The sequence below is a fragment of the Sinocyclocheilus rhinocerous genome, unplaced genomic scaffold, assembly GCF_001515625.1.
Source record: "Sinocyclocheilus rhinocerous isolate Xijiao unplaced genomic scaffold, SAMN03320098_v1.1 scaffold806, whole genome shotgun sequence".
Taxonomy (NCBI): domain Eukaryota; kingdom Metazoa; phylum Chordata; class Actinopteri; order Cypriniformes; family Cyprinidae; genus Sinocyclocheilus; species Sinocyclocheilus rhinocerous.
This window is the reverse complement of record NW_015648045.1, coordinates 534921-551859: the sequence shown is the minus strand read 5'-3', so window position 1 is coordinate 551859 and position 16939 is coordinate 534921. Positions and strand designations below refer to the sequence as shown.

The window sequence follows — 16939 nt, the reverse complement described above, 5'->3', positions numbered from 1 at the left end:
TTGTATTTTTATTTATTTATTTATTTATTTATTGTAGAGCAACATGGTTTTGTGGCAACAGGAGTTAGAGGAGGGGGATTGATTTCTCCTTTGCAGCATCAATCTTCTCCTGCTTTTGAAAGACCAGTTCCTCCTGCCCACACTTTCAATCCACCTCAACCAGTCAGCAATGCTATTTCTGATAGGTAACAGTTATCTGACCACTGTCCCTTTTTTTTTCAAATTCAAAATATATGTACAGTATGTGTCCTCATCTGTTTGGGTGAAATGTATCTGATTAATTTAATATACTCACGCTTTCTCCATTTTATGTTGCGCTCTCTAACAGTTTTGGAAGGCAGCCTGCCTTTGCATCATTTCCATCTGAGCCCGTCCGGGCTCCTCTCTTCCTAGACACCTTTACTTACCTTAACCCCGATGAGGCCACTGTTAACATCGTGGGTGTTCATCATGTTCCAGGAAGCCCCAACACACTCCACCGTACAGTTGCCACCAATACACCTCCAAGCCCTGCCCTTCAACGTAGGCTTGGTGGTCCAAGTAGCCCTGCTTTGGGACGACGTCTACCAACAGGCAATGGCGGCAGTGAACCAACCACTCCCAACAGCCCTCTTTTGGGTCGCAGCGGCAAGTTCATCCCGCCAAGCCCTGTGCTAGACCGTCACCACTCACCTGCTCCAGTTGCCTCTAGCCCAGATCACAAAGCCCCAGCTAGGGTTCAGGCCACCCTAGATGAGAGACATGGAGCAGAGTCCAGGCAAAGCACCACTTCTTTGGTTCAGCCTGGACCTGCTACCCCTTCATTTCCCCTAGAGCAATCCTGTAGCCCCTCGTTGTTTCTGCCCCTGGACGTAACAGCAGGATCCATTGCAGAGAATTCTTCCAACAGAAGTGTTCCAACAGACAGCATAGAAAGTAGAAAAGCTTCCACTCCTACACAAGGACCTGCGATCGCCTCAATATATGGTAACATAAGAACTGCAGATACAAATCTTGAAAATAAAATTACTGAATGAAACAGATGTGTGTACTCATTTGATCAACTTTTCAGCAAACCATTTGTTCTTTTTCAGCAGATGGACCTCCAGATATAAAAATCAATATCAAATTTGTTCAAGATACATCCAAATTTTGGTACAAACCAGAAATCTCCAGGGAACAAGGTAAGAGATTTGATGCCAGTTTTCATACTCGGTTTTCTCTGAATCTGTGTAAAGTGGAGCCAAACCCATTTCTCATAGGGCAGGCCGTATCAAGACACTATTTTGAACATTAATGTAGTTGCAGCGTTTTGCCTTAGTAGGGATGTATCAATGACTAGTGATGCATTTACTCTTTTATATGTTCCAGCCATTTGTATTCTTAAAGATCGTGAACCAGGAGCATTTGTCATTCGAGACAGTAACTCTTTCAGAGGAGCATATGGCTTGGCCATGAAAGTAGCCTCTCCCCCTCCAACGGTGCAGCAGAACAAGAAAGGTAATATAACTACATGCATTGTGCTAATCATCACTGAACAGAACTTCATCCTCATTTATCTTTTATTCTTACTTTAAAGTTGGAGACATCACAAATGAGTTGGTACGACACTTCTTGATTGAAACCAGTGCCAAGGGCGTGAGACTTAAGGGTTGCCCAAACGAGCCCTACTTTGGTAAAAACAAATTTCCAGTGGTGATGCTTTTATGATTTTCTGTCTGCTGTGTATTGTACTGACTTAAATTGGTACCCTTTGAATAGCAGTCTGCAGTCTTCCACACATTAGCTTGTGTGTGCTATAACTTGTCCTTTTTGCATGTATGTGTTTAAGGGTGTCTGTCGGCTCTCGTATATCAACACGCCATCACACCTCTGGCTCTTCCATGCAAGATTATGATCCCTACAAGAGGTGAGAATGCTATTATCACCCAATCCCTGTAGCCCCTGTAATTGACCTCTTCTCAATAGGTGCCATTTTTCAACTTGTCTTCATGTGTGAACTTTTTGTGAACAGATCCAAATGAAGAGGCCTTGGAGCTAGCCACACCAACAAGTTCAACCATGGATTTATCAAAGCAGGGAGCAGGTGAGTGTTTCTTTCACTTCCCTCATTGCTCTTTGTAAATCTCATTTGTCTCCTGATTTCTTGTCAATTTTCTACCACTTCAGGACCTCTTAAACCTACTGAAGATTTGTATGGTAAATATGGCACATTATCCCCTAGCCACCATTTGTGTTACTGTTTGCATGCTAATTTTATAGTAACTACTGGCTATGAAAATCAACTACTCACCATGTGCATCTGAAACCAGTCCTTAAAATAAGGTGATAGCAGCTGACTTGCCTCAAATAATAGCTATGACATCCTTTTTTCATGTCATTCCTTGTACGTGGGAGTGTTTTGGTGTTGTTTGAGATGCAAACTCTATTTCACACTTATTTTATCTCTTTCTCCCAGCATGTAATGTTTTGTACATAAACTCTGTGGATATGGAATCGCTGACTGGTCCTCAGGCTGTGGCCAAAGCCATCACTGAAACGCTTGCTGCCAGATGCTCTCCTACAGCAACCATTGTCCACTTCAAAGTGTCCACACAGGGCATCACACTCACTGACAATCAGAGGAAGTGAGTGGATTTAATATGATTCATTTTTAAATATTACATAGACAACTGTTAATGGGACAGTTCACCCAAAATTGAATATAACCCCATGATTTACTCATCCTCAAGCCATCCTAGGTGTATATGACTTTCTTCTTTTAGCCGAATACAATCAGGGTTATATTTAAAAATGTCCTGACTCTTCCAAGCTTTATAATGGCAGTGAACTGGGTTTAAGATTTTGAAGCCCGAAAAACTGCGTCCATACATCATAAAAAGTGCTACACTTGGCTCCGGGAGGTTAATAAAGGCCTTCTGAAGTGAATCGATGCATTTGTGTAAGAAAGATATCCTTATTTAACCCTTTGAGCGGTACGGTCCCACATGTGGGATTTTTATTTCTGTGACCCTGGGTGACGTCACATAACTGCCAAATTCAAACTGCTTTCGAGCTTTGGCTGGCACTGAGACGCACTCTGCACTTGTCATATAATCGCAGCGTTTTTAACCACATAATGTTTATTTTAGGTTTCAGACATTTAAATACACATAAGTACTAGTAAAACAATACATTTAGAGTTTGTAAAATACGAATGTCTATAGAAGCAGCAATAACAATCCATTCAAATATAATTTGCCGACGTATTTTATTCATATTAGATACACATAGTGTAAGTAACTATAAAGTTTACTTTATTCTTCTCCCAGTTCACCAGCCACTTACTTGCATGTATTTCGGGAGAAATTGATGAATTCACGTGCTGTAAATCTGACTGACAGGACTCTCTGAACTGCAGCGCGAACAAACATGGTGGCGCCCATCTCGCGTTATAGATCACGATCAAGCTCATTTATGACGGTTTTTAAATGACACAACACACTCACACGTATTTGTGAATTGGAATATCAGATAGTTGATGACGTGGTAAGCAAGTGTGTAAATATTTTGAATAAAAAAGGAAAAACGAAATAAAAGCGATTCATCTGTCATACAGTGTTATCTTGGCTGCGGTGTGTCACTTGACAAGTATGACGCGTTGCTATTGAAACATAAGGGGAAACGTTCTTAAATAACGGTCGCCTAAAAAAAACTCACTCTGGGGGGACAGCATAAATATTTTAAACTCACCAGTGAAAAGGTTTCAACTGTAATCTCTAGCTTCCTCTAACTGTCCTATGCACGTTCACGAGAGAGTGGCATTCTGGCAAAAGAGGAAGAGCCAGGACATCTCTGATTGTATTCGTCTAAAAGAAGAAAGTCATATACACCTTTGGCTTTAGGGTGTGTAAATCATGGAGTAATTTTCATTTTTTGGTGAACTATCCCTTTAGGTGCTGTCTTGAATCAAGCTTGTGTGATCTTGGAATAACCAAACTTAATTTTCCTTGTAGGATTTTTTTCCGTCGTCATTACCCAATCAACATGATCACTTACTGCAATTTGGACCCACAAGACAGAAAGTAAGTATTTTGTTTAGGTATTTTAGTTTGCTCATCTGCATGGTCCATGTACTACATTTCATCCTTTCAGAAATATAGTTTTACATTAAAGTGCCCCTATTATGGGTAATGAAAGGTTAATATTTTGGTTTTACAGGTTGACATGCATGCAAGGTCAAAAAACACTTTCATTGTCTTATAATATGCATTTATTTTTACCTTACTTGCTCAAGGACTCCCAAACGATTCGCTCAACGATTCATTTTTCCAAACCCCTCCTTTGAATGACGCTAATCTGTGGTGATTGGTCCGATTGGTCTCATTTCCATTTCATAATGCCTGTAATGCCTGATAAAGCAACGTTTGTGAGTGCAGTGCTGCTTTGTGTACAACATTACCAGAGAAACCGCTATTTTACCGCTCCAAAAGCGGCACCCAGTGGCAAAGAATGAATTTGCATTTTCATTCAGACCAACGCGAAAAGACCAACAAGTGGGCGGGCAATATGCTAATGTTTCATGTTGACCTCAACATGAAACGGCTTGGGATTCGTTTTAAAAACAACTCGTTTCAATGATTCGGAGTCGACTCTTTCTTTTGAGAGACAATAACTTTATACACGGTGCACTTTCAGATTTAAAACGTTGCAGGATGTTTTCATTCACTTAGAGCTGTGTTACACACAGGGGCACATTAATGCATGGGCTTCAAGGGGCTGAAGCCCAGGGGCCTACACTGGAAAGGGGGCCCACTGGCTGCAGGGAAATTATATTTTTTGAATTATTATTTATATGGGAGTTTGCAGTAATGACAACAGCGTTCTGTAAACAAACTCACACACTCATTTTCAGTGACGCCCTGGTTGTAGTAGCCTATATTGTGAATGGCTCAATTTAGGTTCCCCCCACACAGTTTGTATAGTTGGTATGTTCCACGTGTTCCATCGATATACTGTAAGCGGAATGTACAATGCATTCACTAGTAAATAACCACAGCACGAGAGTATCTTTATGTCAACACGCAGATTAACAGAAACACAACTGCTGTGTGAAAGGAACTGGACCGGACAACGTTCTGTAACGTCATAGAGTGAGAGTTCAGTAACTTGCTTGGATGTAATCTGTGTGTCATCTTTTTTCCATAAATAGTGCTGCTTCAAAGTCTCAATTTTAAATCTGGGGATGGTAAAATAGGAATTGTCCTATTGCTTAAATGTGATCAATAAACTTTATACGCTGTGATTTAACTAATTAAACGTGAGCACGTCATGTTTCAAAATAAAAACATTGTTGTTTTGATCTACTGATGATGAATAATTAATATTTTGTGTAATTTATGGTGTTTAAATCATACCTGTAAACTCACATTTCAGCCAGGAAAGTTTTGATGGCATTTTCCTTTCATATTACCTCCGTATAATGCCCGTAATAACGTAGTGTTTACTTTATGTAACGGCTATATAATTCTGCTGTTCCACAAGCGCCACCTTGTGGCAAAGAGTGAATTTGCACATTCGCTTATATTCACATTTAGAACAGTGTTGTGAATGTTAGCTAGCATATTAACAAGACAAAAAACGAAATTTGACAAATAATTGTTAGGAAGCTTAAAAAAAGAAAAAAAATAGGTTTTCTGGGGTCGGGGGGCCTACTGTAATGCTGTAGCCCAGGGGACTTTGGTTGTCTTAAGGCGCCCCTGGTTACACACTGCATGAAATGTAATTTTCAAAAATCCATAATAGGGGCACTTTAAATTCAGTAAGAGTTTCGTATCCCGTTGTTTTCACAGGTGGAATAAAGCAGAGGGTGGTGTAGCAAAGTGAGTATACCACATTAAATCAATGTCAATAATTTTGTTAAATACTTAAATAGAAAAAAAAAATTACTAATACGACTTTACTCTGGTTTATAATACAGACTTTTTGGGTTTGTGGCTCGAAAACAAGGAAGCACGACTGACAATGTGACTCATCTGTTTGCTGAGCTGGAACCAGACCAGCCTGCTTCAACCATTGTCCATTTTGTCTCCAAAGTCATGCTGAACACCCCGAAACCTTGAGTGATCATCTAGCAACCATCTTGGTTTCTCCATGAATCTGAATTTTCTCACCAAAGAGGATTTGGTTATACTTATCTCATTTTTCCAGAGTGGATTATTCTTTTTACATACATTATTACTTTCTTTTTGTTGAATAACTCTGTTGGTTGGGCTCTTACTCTTTCTTCTTTGTGAAGATTTGAAAATGATGCTGGTTTTTTGAGTGAGGATCGTGCTGAAAAAAGCAGATTAAGAATATGTCAGGGTTAAAGTACTGTAGTAAGTATAAATGACAGGGATAAAGGTTGTCACTTTGGCCTTCTTTATCAGGAGGCAGGACTTTACAATAAAAAAATACAAATAATATTTAGAGAAAATGCCAATATTGTGATTGAACAACCAAAGGTAGAGTTCATAAAAAAATAAGGTCTGACAATTATTTTATTTTTATTTTGTAAAAAAAGAAAAAAGATAAGATCGGACAGGTCAAAAACTCCAAATTCTTCTTTCTTTGTCCTCCTGTGAAAAGTATGAAGAAGCCATTTTGCATGTTTGCTTGCAAGAATCACAAGAGTAAGTCATTTTCTCTGAATTCAGAGGACGTTAGTTTGCTCTGCTGTTACTCAGAAAAGCATTTTGCAGAACTTAGCTTTTCACTTTAAATAACAGACCAAATCTGTTGAAATAAACGGGGGAAAAAATGTGGTCCAAAAATGGCAGAAAATCACCTTGCCAAACTGATCACCACATAGAGACTTGCTACACTTGCCTGCGGACATGGAAATAGCAACTACACTGCAGTCACTGGAAACTTTACGCTGAGATTCTATATCCATATGGATAGTAAAGAACACTGGCTCTACCCACAAATGTCCTGGCTGTGGTAGTAGATGTTTATCTTTTTCTGAACTGTGCGCAACATCCCCTTCACAGCTTTGCCCCAGTCAGTGACAATTATAAGACAACTTTTTGTTGCATACTGTTTGAGTGCATGGGTAGATCCATTTTGTACTTGTCTTTAAAATGTATTATGACAAACTATGACATTTAATGAATATTTATTTTTGTTGCAGTATTACTCATGGGTAACTAATATTAAAATATAGTGTATAGTCTACAGAAAAAAAGACTTGACTTAAAAGTTAAAAAGTAATTATTTTAGCTAAAATATCAAAATCAGGTTTTGAGAAGCTCTTGATGTAAAATGTATGTTACCGTTTTTGTCTTTATTTGAATGTGTGTTCACTGTGTCACTGTGTTAGGTGATTTAGAATGAAAAGGCATGAATGTGGAAGAAACGGAAAAAAATATTTTAGATTAAAAAAAAAAAAAATTATATATGCATAGAAATTTGCCATGAGTCCTGCCATTATGTGTGTGATTAAAATATCTCCTGGATTGAAATGGATTATGTTATTGGTCAAAGAGAGGTCATTTATTTGCTGTTTTCTGTGGAAATGTAACAATATGTTTGCCAAAAGTATATAGAATTTTGTGTAATGCTCGTTCCATCCTGTCAATGACTAGGTTGTTATAGTAGGTTCATTCTCTGTTCACCATCATTAAGTGCTTTATAATCATAGATGGAGCAAAAGAGATTGAATATTTAAAAAAATAATAATCTAAAGAAACTGACAGGATGAAAAGTGTTTTTTATAGATTTCTCTATAACAAGAGGCAATGGTGGTACACTTAAACTCTGAGTTAAGTAAGCCATTAGTAGAAAGTCAAAGCAGTTCACCTAAAATGTGTTAGCAGTGCAATATTTACTGTCAGGTTTTACTGTTTTTCAAATGTAAGTTCTGGAGCTACAACACGTTCCACAGTTTTAAGGAGAGCGATCATGGATGAAATGAGAGAAACTGTGGGGTTTACAGTCAATTTTGTCTATTTTCAAATGGTCAAAAAGGAGCAATTTGACAGACCATGTGCAGTTGAAAATAAAAGAGAAAAAAAAAATCATAAAGTTAACCATTTGGTAAATGCTGATCATCTTGAAATACATTGAAAGATATGTCCAGTATCTTGTTTAAACTTCTGTCATTCTGTGTTATTACAGTAGTGATAATAATCAGTTTGTAGTGCTGTATGAGTTTCTCAGCAGATGGCAGTGTTTCACATTAAGGACCACATTAAGCGACAAACATCAAAACACGGCATTAGATTCAGCAAAGGAAAAAATATTTTAGTTCCACAGTGATCAAAGCAGCCTTAAATAACACAATCCCTGCGACCACCTTCTAATTTAGACTAAATTGTTACACCACAGACTGATTCAACAACAGGTGACTTAATCAGAGCTTAAACAATGACTTCCCTCCATCATGATGTTGAGTGCAAGGACAGCTATGAGAGTCAGATGAACAGATTTGTAAGTAGCTCAAACTAAATGCCAAAAATATGATCTTTTGTGTTGTTTTTTTTTCTTTATTATTTTCTATTTACAGGCACAAAAATATAGCTCTCTGCCAGATACCAGGAAAAAAAATCTGAATTGGCTGACAGTCTAAATTCAGTCACTGATCTCTAAGGCCCTATATTTGTATTTCCATGAACACTTTCCATGAAAAAGTTAGATATCCGAAAATAATTAATATAATTCATTTCTAATTATATTATTGGGGAATGCAATATGACCTAGTAGAGAGGCCAATAAAGTTCCTAATTCAGTAGCCTATGTATAATCAAATAAGTTGAGACAGAGATTACTGATGACAGTAAACAAAGTTCTCCATGATTCTCCATTCTCTAGCTTGGATCATTTCTATTCCAATCCTGTGCACAAAGAAATGTCCATACAGATATGGTTTTCTGAGTCTGGTGTGGAAGATCTTCACTGGCCAACCTGAACCCCATTCACCTTCAGGATCAACTGGACCTCAATGATGCTCATCCGAATAAGAGTATGTATTGATTTTCCAACATCTACTCTAATAGTAAGCCTTTCCAGAAGGATGTCAGCTGTTAAAGCATAAAAGGGGGGAATACATGGTTTATTTGCCTTCCTTTCGAGATTAATTGTTCAACAAGACACGTAAGACAAATACTGATTGTTGATGGCAGTCCTATGTGGTTTAGTATTCATTGTCTCAAAGTGTGTGTTGGGAATTGTTTGTGTTCCTAATGTACTGTGCATATTGCTTTACTATCATATAATTTCAACGTCATTCATATTTTATTTTATTTTTTATTTTATTTTATTTTCAAATTGTATTTGTTAAATTTTAAGTAAATATAAAGTTATATCGACATTTTCTGTGATAATGCCTTAAAGGAGAATGCCTTTTGTTATCATTTACAGAGGTTATTTATCAATCAAAATTGACAGGTCATAGCAGTTTTCACAATTTTGATAGGTGTTTATCAGTTAGGATACTCCTGAGGGGAAAAAAAGAAAGAAAATACAGTGAAAAACTTTCTCTTTTTCCCCCGCTCTCTCTCCCCATCTCTCTTTACCTTAAATAATGTTTAAAAAGGGTATACAAGGAAAGTTCTTAATGACTGCTTTTTGTAGAAACATTTTAATACATTCGTTATTCATCATCTTGGTCGTTTCTTATTAGTCATTTCACTTGACTCACAAATAATGTGTGCAGACAAGACACTATTCAAATACAAAACCAAAAGTTTTACTCTAAAAGCTATAAAACACAGACTTTGTGTGTGACTCTATGTCTAGTCAACTATGACATTTCAGTCATTTTATTTTTAACATAAAAAGCTTTTTGTTCATCTTATCAAATAAAACTAGCACATGCTGATTCAGATGAAACACATGTTGTTAATCAGAAGTTCCTACAACAAAATTGTTTTTGTCCTCCTGTAAATATTTTATATTCAGACAAAACTTTAGCACATAACTTGTCCTGCACCATAGACCCATGAATGAGGTGTCAGTTCATGGCAGCTTATTGAGGAGAAGTGTGCTATGAAATTTTTAAAAGGCCTGGTGTATGATGAAAAATCAGTCTGAAAAATGCCATAGATTTAATATTGGCAAGAAAATTCTGAGTTCAGAATGTTATAGAGATTTGTGGGTGGGCTCATTTGACTTGGCCAAAAAAGCAGCAAATATGTAGTGCGATACCAACTTCCTTGCCATGCCTAAGCAACCAATTACAGCACAATAGCAACAACTTCCATTGAAAAAGGGTAAGAGGATATCTCAGGATCAGAAGAACATCATAGAGACAAGGGGGTAGTATGTTTTTGACAAAGGAGTGGTATTTTTTGAGAGGCGAGTAGCCTGACAAATATCCAGCCATGCCTATAGCAACCATAGAATAAAATGAACTGTCCATAACTCGGCACCAGAACATCACAGAGACCTGGCTCTTTTGATTTGGTCAAGCATACAGTCTATTAGTGTCACCCTGGTAACTGTCTAGTCACACTGTATCAACCATATGGCAGCATAAATAAGTCATATTTCATCAGTGGAACATCACACAAACATGAAGGTTGGCTCTTTTGATTCAGGAAAACAGTGAGAAACCAGTCTGCAAGTATTACTCTGATCGGTGCTTAGCTTACACTAGCAAACACCCAGATCATCTTAGCAACCATATAGGGTCATGAACAGAGGCGGACAGTAACTAAGTACATTTACTTGAGTATTGTACTTAAGTACACTTTTTGAGTATCTGTACTTTACTTGAGTATTATTTTTTCTGGAAACGTATGACTTTAACTTCACTACATTTGAAAGACAAATATTGTACTTTTCACTCCACTACATTTCTATCAAGATCCTCGAAGTAGAAAGTCGTTACTATGTAGCAGCTTTGAAAGTCAGTAGGTGATTTTTTTCTTCTCTAAAACGTGACTTTCTTTTTTTCAGTTTATCAGTAATCACTCTTGGGGCTACATGAAGTGATTTCCCAGCATTTTTTGAACACTGACCAGTTCCAAATGTGATATTTATTTACAATTTAATAATAAAAAGTTAATATTGTGGTATATATTAGACACAATATTGTCTGATTTTGCTAAATTGTGTAAGTGAAAATATTACCTATAAAGCCACAGAAGAACTGTTGTGCCTCTCCTAATAAAACACAATAGGTGTTGGACTTGAAGCAGCCCTGCACAGACCGTTCTGTGTGTGACATCAAAGTACTGCGAGAGCGATTAGAGAGCATTTTTAAAATGTTTGTTTTGATATCAAATAAGTCTGTTGCTGTTTTGCTTTTTTGTTAAAGCAGTGTTGCTGTTGTAAAAGTTATACAGCTACAGTTGTGTTGCTGGGTTTTAAAGCAGGTTTGATTTTTTTTTTCTTCCTTATCACTCTGTATTTACAGCAATTTCACTGTCCACTCGGTTCAAATGTGGATGAATACAAGCTAGTTAGTGTATTCAGTGTTGTAAGTTATTTCAGAGGTATTGCAAGTATTACATACAACAATAATAAAACTGCATTGACATAAAAAAGGAAATTTACTTTTGGTACTTAAGTACTTTTAAAAGCAAGTACTTCTGTACTTTTGTTTAAGTAAAAATCTGTTTTTACAACTTTTACTTATAATGGAGTAATATTTGATCAGCAGTATCTGTACTTTCACTCAAGTAATAGAGTTGTGTACTTTGTCCGCCTCTGGTCATGAATAATATCTCAGTACTAGAACATTGTGTTAACATAGGTTTGACTTCTTTTGACTTGAGGCAGTGTATCTCCTTAGCAACTATCTAGTGACTGTACCTAGCAACTAGCCTTGCATCCACAGAAAACAATAATTAATTCATATGTAATGTTAACTATGTTAATGTTCTTACTTCTGACCATTTTACGTTCTTTTAATAACCATTTATTAAATATGTGCCTCTAAATAGAATGTGCTATAATCACCTCATCATAGCATCATCTAAAATTAAGACTTAATATAATATTACTTGATATAAATATAAGACTTAATATTAAAAAAAACTAGAAAAGGGACAATGATTAAGTAATTCTATATGTTAATTGCTTTGTCTTTCACTGCATCATTTATTCCATTGAACCGCACCTTTAATCTATGAGGAAATCACTTTCTGTGGAAATCATTTTCATCTAATTAAAAATGTGTTTTATCAGTATCATTTTTCTACCACTATTACACATACATACAGTATGAATATCAATCCATACTACTTCAGACCCTAATGGAATGTATGTGGAGAAGGAATCAGAAATGGTACAGATGCTCCTAACATGTCAGAACAGATGCCCTAAATATTACAGTCATTTTCTATTAGCACCTTACTGTACAGCTATCCTGTTATTATGGGCACTGGAGGGGAAAGACAGCCATAAAGAACTATTATGGTAAAGAAATATTAGTAAAGGCGAAGTAATAAATAAATAAACAAACAAACAAGCGAATAAATAAATAAATAAACTGGGTCGCTGTGAACAAAGCATGAATTAACTGTTTTGTTTTGAATTAATATAATTTGTGGTTTCATGATTTTATCTTTAAAATGAACAGTTTTGGGGTAATGACTATAGTCGCTAGTCATATTTGTGTTAGTTCAATGTATTTATTTTTTTAATACATATATCCCAAAGCAGCTCTACAGGAAGAAAAGAGAGAGAGGGGGGAAAGAAAGAAAGAAAGAAAGAAAGAAAGAAAGAAAGAAAGAAAATGATAAAGATGATAAAGGAAAAGAAAATAGCCAACACTGTCGGCTCTAGGACCCAGGTATATAATTTCACGTCTTTGAATCATTCATTAGAACAGCTCTACTGTACAGTCCGTCTAGGCTGAATTAACATCAAGTGCAATTCTGATAGTGGAACTCCCCGAGGACAGTTAAGTGATGTGCTCAAGATTTGCATCCACGCCCCTCTTTCTGTCTTACAATGTATTCAGTGTTTGTTGGGCATGCATTACTTCTCCACTGATGCTGTTTTTTAATTCTTATATACTTTTAATTTCAGTTATTGAAGAAATAGAAGCACGTGATAAAGATGCAATCTCTTTGGTTTATATTGGGATTATCGTTTTACCTGGTACTTACGGAGAAAATATCAGAAGCTCAGCAAGCAGGTATCCAAATCGCTTGTTCTTCTTGTTGAAATGTTGCAGTTACAAAATTTTAGTTGAAATGTAATTTGTCCAGCATCCATTATCATTGTAAATGAATTATTTAACATAGCCTACTCTGTTTTGTTGTGGCACCAGCTTTCTGTGTGATTCTTTGAAAATGAGCTAATTATCCACTGCAAATGTGGATAGGTGCAATATTATTCCTCAGTGGTTAACCTGCATGATTTGTTTACATGTGTTTATCCTACATGTTTACGTGTTCTTTTCATGTCTGTAGGTAGGTTAGCTCTTTTTTATGTTTTTAATAAAGAAATTAGCTTTTGATTTGCTCAAAGTTTGATGGAATGTAAATTTCCATCCTAAGGCTTCCTTTCATTATGTAAACTTACAGGGTTACAATGTTTTCATGATATTGCTCGCAGTATACAGGGTTGTACAAAAAACTTTTAACATCTGGTGATGTCAGAGTAAAAGGTTGTCATATTAAATGTATCTTTCAATGTCTTTAAAACTTTTGCAGTTTGCATCTTGCATTATAATATTCCCACTTACCACATACCATTCTTAATTCACCTGCAATCTTTATGATACAGCACATCTGGGCTCTTTCCACTTGCACTGCTATAGACCTTATGGAAACATGATGTCCATGTCTTGAATTGATGTAATGTACTTGTTTACACATAGTCTATATAATAATAAGTGGTTCAGCTTTTGTAGACATTTCCATGATCTACAACCTTCCAAATCTTATGATATACCAAGACTTGGCTAAATGAAGTAATGCTGTAGAGCATTTGGAGGAAACTTATAAATGTAGTTAGCCATTCCACTGCTGGCAAAGAAAATCCACTAAAAGGTGTTATATCAACAGGGAACACTGTTTTCCTGTTATGATACGGCCAGTACTGGCTAGGCAAGTCCATAAAGCTTTGCCAGGAAGATACAAGGCTTGTTCCACCCAGTTTTGTTTGGATTTTCCACACAATGTGTGTTAATTGTGAGTAGAAAAACTGCGAAAAACCCATAACTTCCCACACCGTCAAAATGGTAACATGCCACCCATGAAAAAGAGTTATAACAGTTGTAAACATTTTTTAGTAAGGACAGAACCCTCTTGTTTAATTTTGCAATTGACAAGGCATAATTTCTGAAGTGGTCTGTTACATGACCAAGGCTAGACCAGCACATACAGTACTTTTCCTACTTTTCAGTGATTTTGAATGCTTATGGTCAATTTGAAAACAGTTGAAAATAATTTTAACATGCACAATATAAAGTGCGTAGAATGCATAATTTCAGTGGAATTGATTATGTATGTCCATTTTGATGTATCATATTTAGGTAAGGTGACAAACGTTGTCATACTCCCTTTCAGTATTCTTTTTTCTTTCAGTTCACTTGAGTCACTTTAGATTTAATTGTAAAGGAGGGATTGTGCCTCCATGTCCTTCTGTTCTGATTCTGATGAATGCTGCATTGTGAATTATATGGAACATTCATTCCATTACCTCACTCTGCCAAAATCCCACTCTTACATAAAGGCATACACGGTAAAAACTTTGTGACAGGATGAGTCAAAGTTGATAGTCAGTAGAGAAGACTTTTCGAAGTAAATATTCTGATATATATGTTTTCAATCTGTTTATTTCTCATCAGTTTTGCTAAAAGTGGTTCATAACAAAAACAATTGTTGTAATGCATCCAGCAAAATAAATATCACTTTAGAAAATGACCATACTAGACAACAAATTGTATATTACTACATTTCAAACATTGATTTGAAGCCAAAAATCAGTATATTGAGTAAATATATTTTATAATAATATATTTTATATAATACATAAAACAACATATTTTAAATGTATTATTTGCAAGTAATATTCAAGTATATTCAAGTAGGGAGCTAATTTTTTATTATTATTAATTACCTCTATAGTTGATGGAGCTCTCCTTGGATTATGGGTAGTGTAGTTCATTCTGGGAATTCAGCAATTAGCATGATTTTTTTATAACTGAAGTTAGATTCATCCTTACCTGTGATGAAAGCATAGAGTCTTTTATATCATCATTTACTTTATTGACTTTATTTACTTACAGGTTACAGTTAAACAATAAAAAAGCTTACAGGTTATAGTTAAAAAATGAATTTCACTCTTCAGAAAATGTGAAAGTTTTGGTTGTTTATCTCAGCACACAGGTTCGGGAATAGTTGGTGTTATTACCAGCAGATAGTGTACTTTCTAAATGCAATGTCTCTGACTATCAAAATGTCATCACTTATTGTTTTTGTGTTTACAAAAGATGTTTAAGGCCATTTTCAAAATTTTAAGGTCAGTCTATGCCCAGCATTTTGTGCAATTATTGTTTTAGACTCTGCAATTTTACAATACAGTGTGCATTCATATCCTTAATTTAGGTTTCCTGTACTGATTTTACTGCTAGGATGTATGCCTGTTTCCTTTGGAGATTCCCTTTTTCAAACAAACACAAAATCTCATGGGCAAAGGTGGCTTTGGTAGAATAAAGAATATGTTCGATACCTAAATTCACTCTGTGTGTAGAGCAAATGTGGTTGTCAGGTATAAAAACAATACATTTGAGTCAAGTAGTTACGTAAAGTGATGCTGGTTCCAAATCTTAGCTTAGCAATCCCTTTAAGGTAATCAAATTCTGTGCCATTAAGGGATCTTTAAAACAGTAATTGGCAATTAGCATGATTTTTTTATAACTGAAGTTAGATTCATCCTTACCTGTGATGAAAGCATAGAGTCTTTTATATCATCATTTACTTTATTGACTTTATTTACTTACAGGTTACAGTTAAACAATAAAAAAGCTTACAGGTTATAGTTAAAAAATGAATTTCACTCTTCAGAAAATGTGAAAGTTTTGGTTGTTTATCTCAGCACACAGGTTCGGGAATAGTTGGTGTTATTACCAGCAGATAGTGTACTTTCTAAATGCAATGTCTCTGACTATCAAAATGTCATCACTTATTGTTTTTGTGTTTACAAAAGATGTTTAAGGCCATTTTCAAAATTTTAAGGTCAGTCTATGCCCAGCATTTTGTGCAATTATTGTTTTAGACTCTGCAATTTTACAATACAGTGTGCATTCATATCCTTAATTTAGGTTTCCTGTACTGATTTTACTGCTAGGATGTATGCCTGTTTCCTTTGGAGATTCCCTTTTTCAAACAAACACAAAATCTCATGGGCAAAGGTGGCTTTGGTAGAATAAAGAATATGTTCGATACCTAAATTCACTCTGTGTGTAGAGCAAATGTGGTTGTCAGGTATAAAAACAATACATTTGAGTCAAGTAGTTACGTAAAGTGATGCTGGTTCCAAATCTTAGCTTAGCAATCCCTTTAAGGTAATCAAATTCTGTGCCATTAAGGGATCTTTAAAACAGTAATTGGCTGCCCTTAAAATATTTGTAACTCTTGTCTATATAATTACCATCTGTCAGCATGTGTGTGTGATGTTAATAGTGTGGGAAAGCAAGACACTTCTGTCACTGTTCTGTAAACATTAAGTGTAATTAGACCATGCTTTGCTGAAAAAAAAGGGGTGGGGGGGTTACTTATAAGGTAAAGTTTGATAAGCTACTTCTTACTTTGGTTACTTCTTTATGATATGGTCTCCATATTGGTGCCTATTTTGTACAATATTTCAGTGGAGTGCAGAAACATAAAGCCTCTACAAAACGCTTATTACATTTAACAACAACTGCAATCACTACAAATATTGGTATAGTATGGATTGTTGATAGATTGTACCAGGGGCGTAGCCATGATTTCAGAAGTGAGGGGGACAGAAATGTTATATATATATATATATATATATA

General features: G+C 35.8%; 2 protein-coding genes across 3 annotated transcripts in view; both read left to right on the top strand.

Annotated features, from left to right (window-relative positions):
* The window catches only part of tns1a (tensin 1a), an 87378-nt gene extending 80628 nt beyond the window's left edge, over positions 1-6750 (top strand). The window contains exons 23-34 of the mRNA XM_016514099.1: positions 38-185; positions 329-966; positions 1074-1163; positions 1351-1479; positions 1559-1654; positions 1811-1888; positions 1994-2065; positions 2149-2178; positions 2438-2606; positions 3975-4043; positions 5811-5840; positions 5939-6750. Coding sequence (XP_016369585.1) covers positions 38-185; positions 329-966; positions 1074-1163; positions 1351-1479; positions 1559-1654; positions 1811-1888; positions 1994-2065; positions 2149-2178; positions 2438-2606; positions 3975-4043; positions 5811-5840; positions 5939-6080 — 1691 coding nt within the window. The 3' untranslated portion in view covers positions 6081-6750. The remainder of the gene's footprint in view (positions 1-37; positions 186-328; positions 967-1073; positions 1164-1350; positions 1480-1558; positions 1655-1810; positions 1889-1993; positions 2066-2148; positions 2179-2437; positions 2607-3974; positions 4044-5810; positions 5841-5938) is intronic.
* A 6232-nt stretch (positions 6751-12982) lies between these two features.
* The window catches only part of col18a1b (collagen type XVIII alpha 1 chain b), a 48820-nt gene continuing 44863 nt past the window's right edge, over positions 12983-16939 (top strand). For both annotated transcript variants that reach the window (XM_016514098.1, XM_016514097.1), the window contains exon 1: positions 12983-13087. In XM_016514098.1, the coding sequence (XP_016369584.1) occupies positions 13009-13087 (79 nt within the window). In that variant the 5' untranslated portion in view covers positions 12983-13008. The remainder of the gene's footprint in view (positions 13088-16939) is intronic.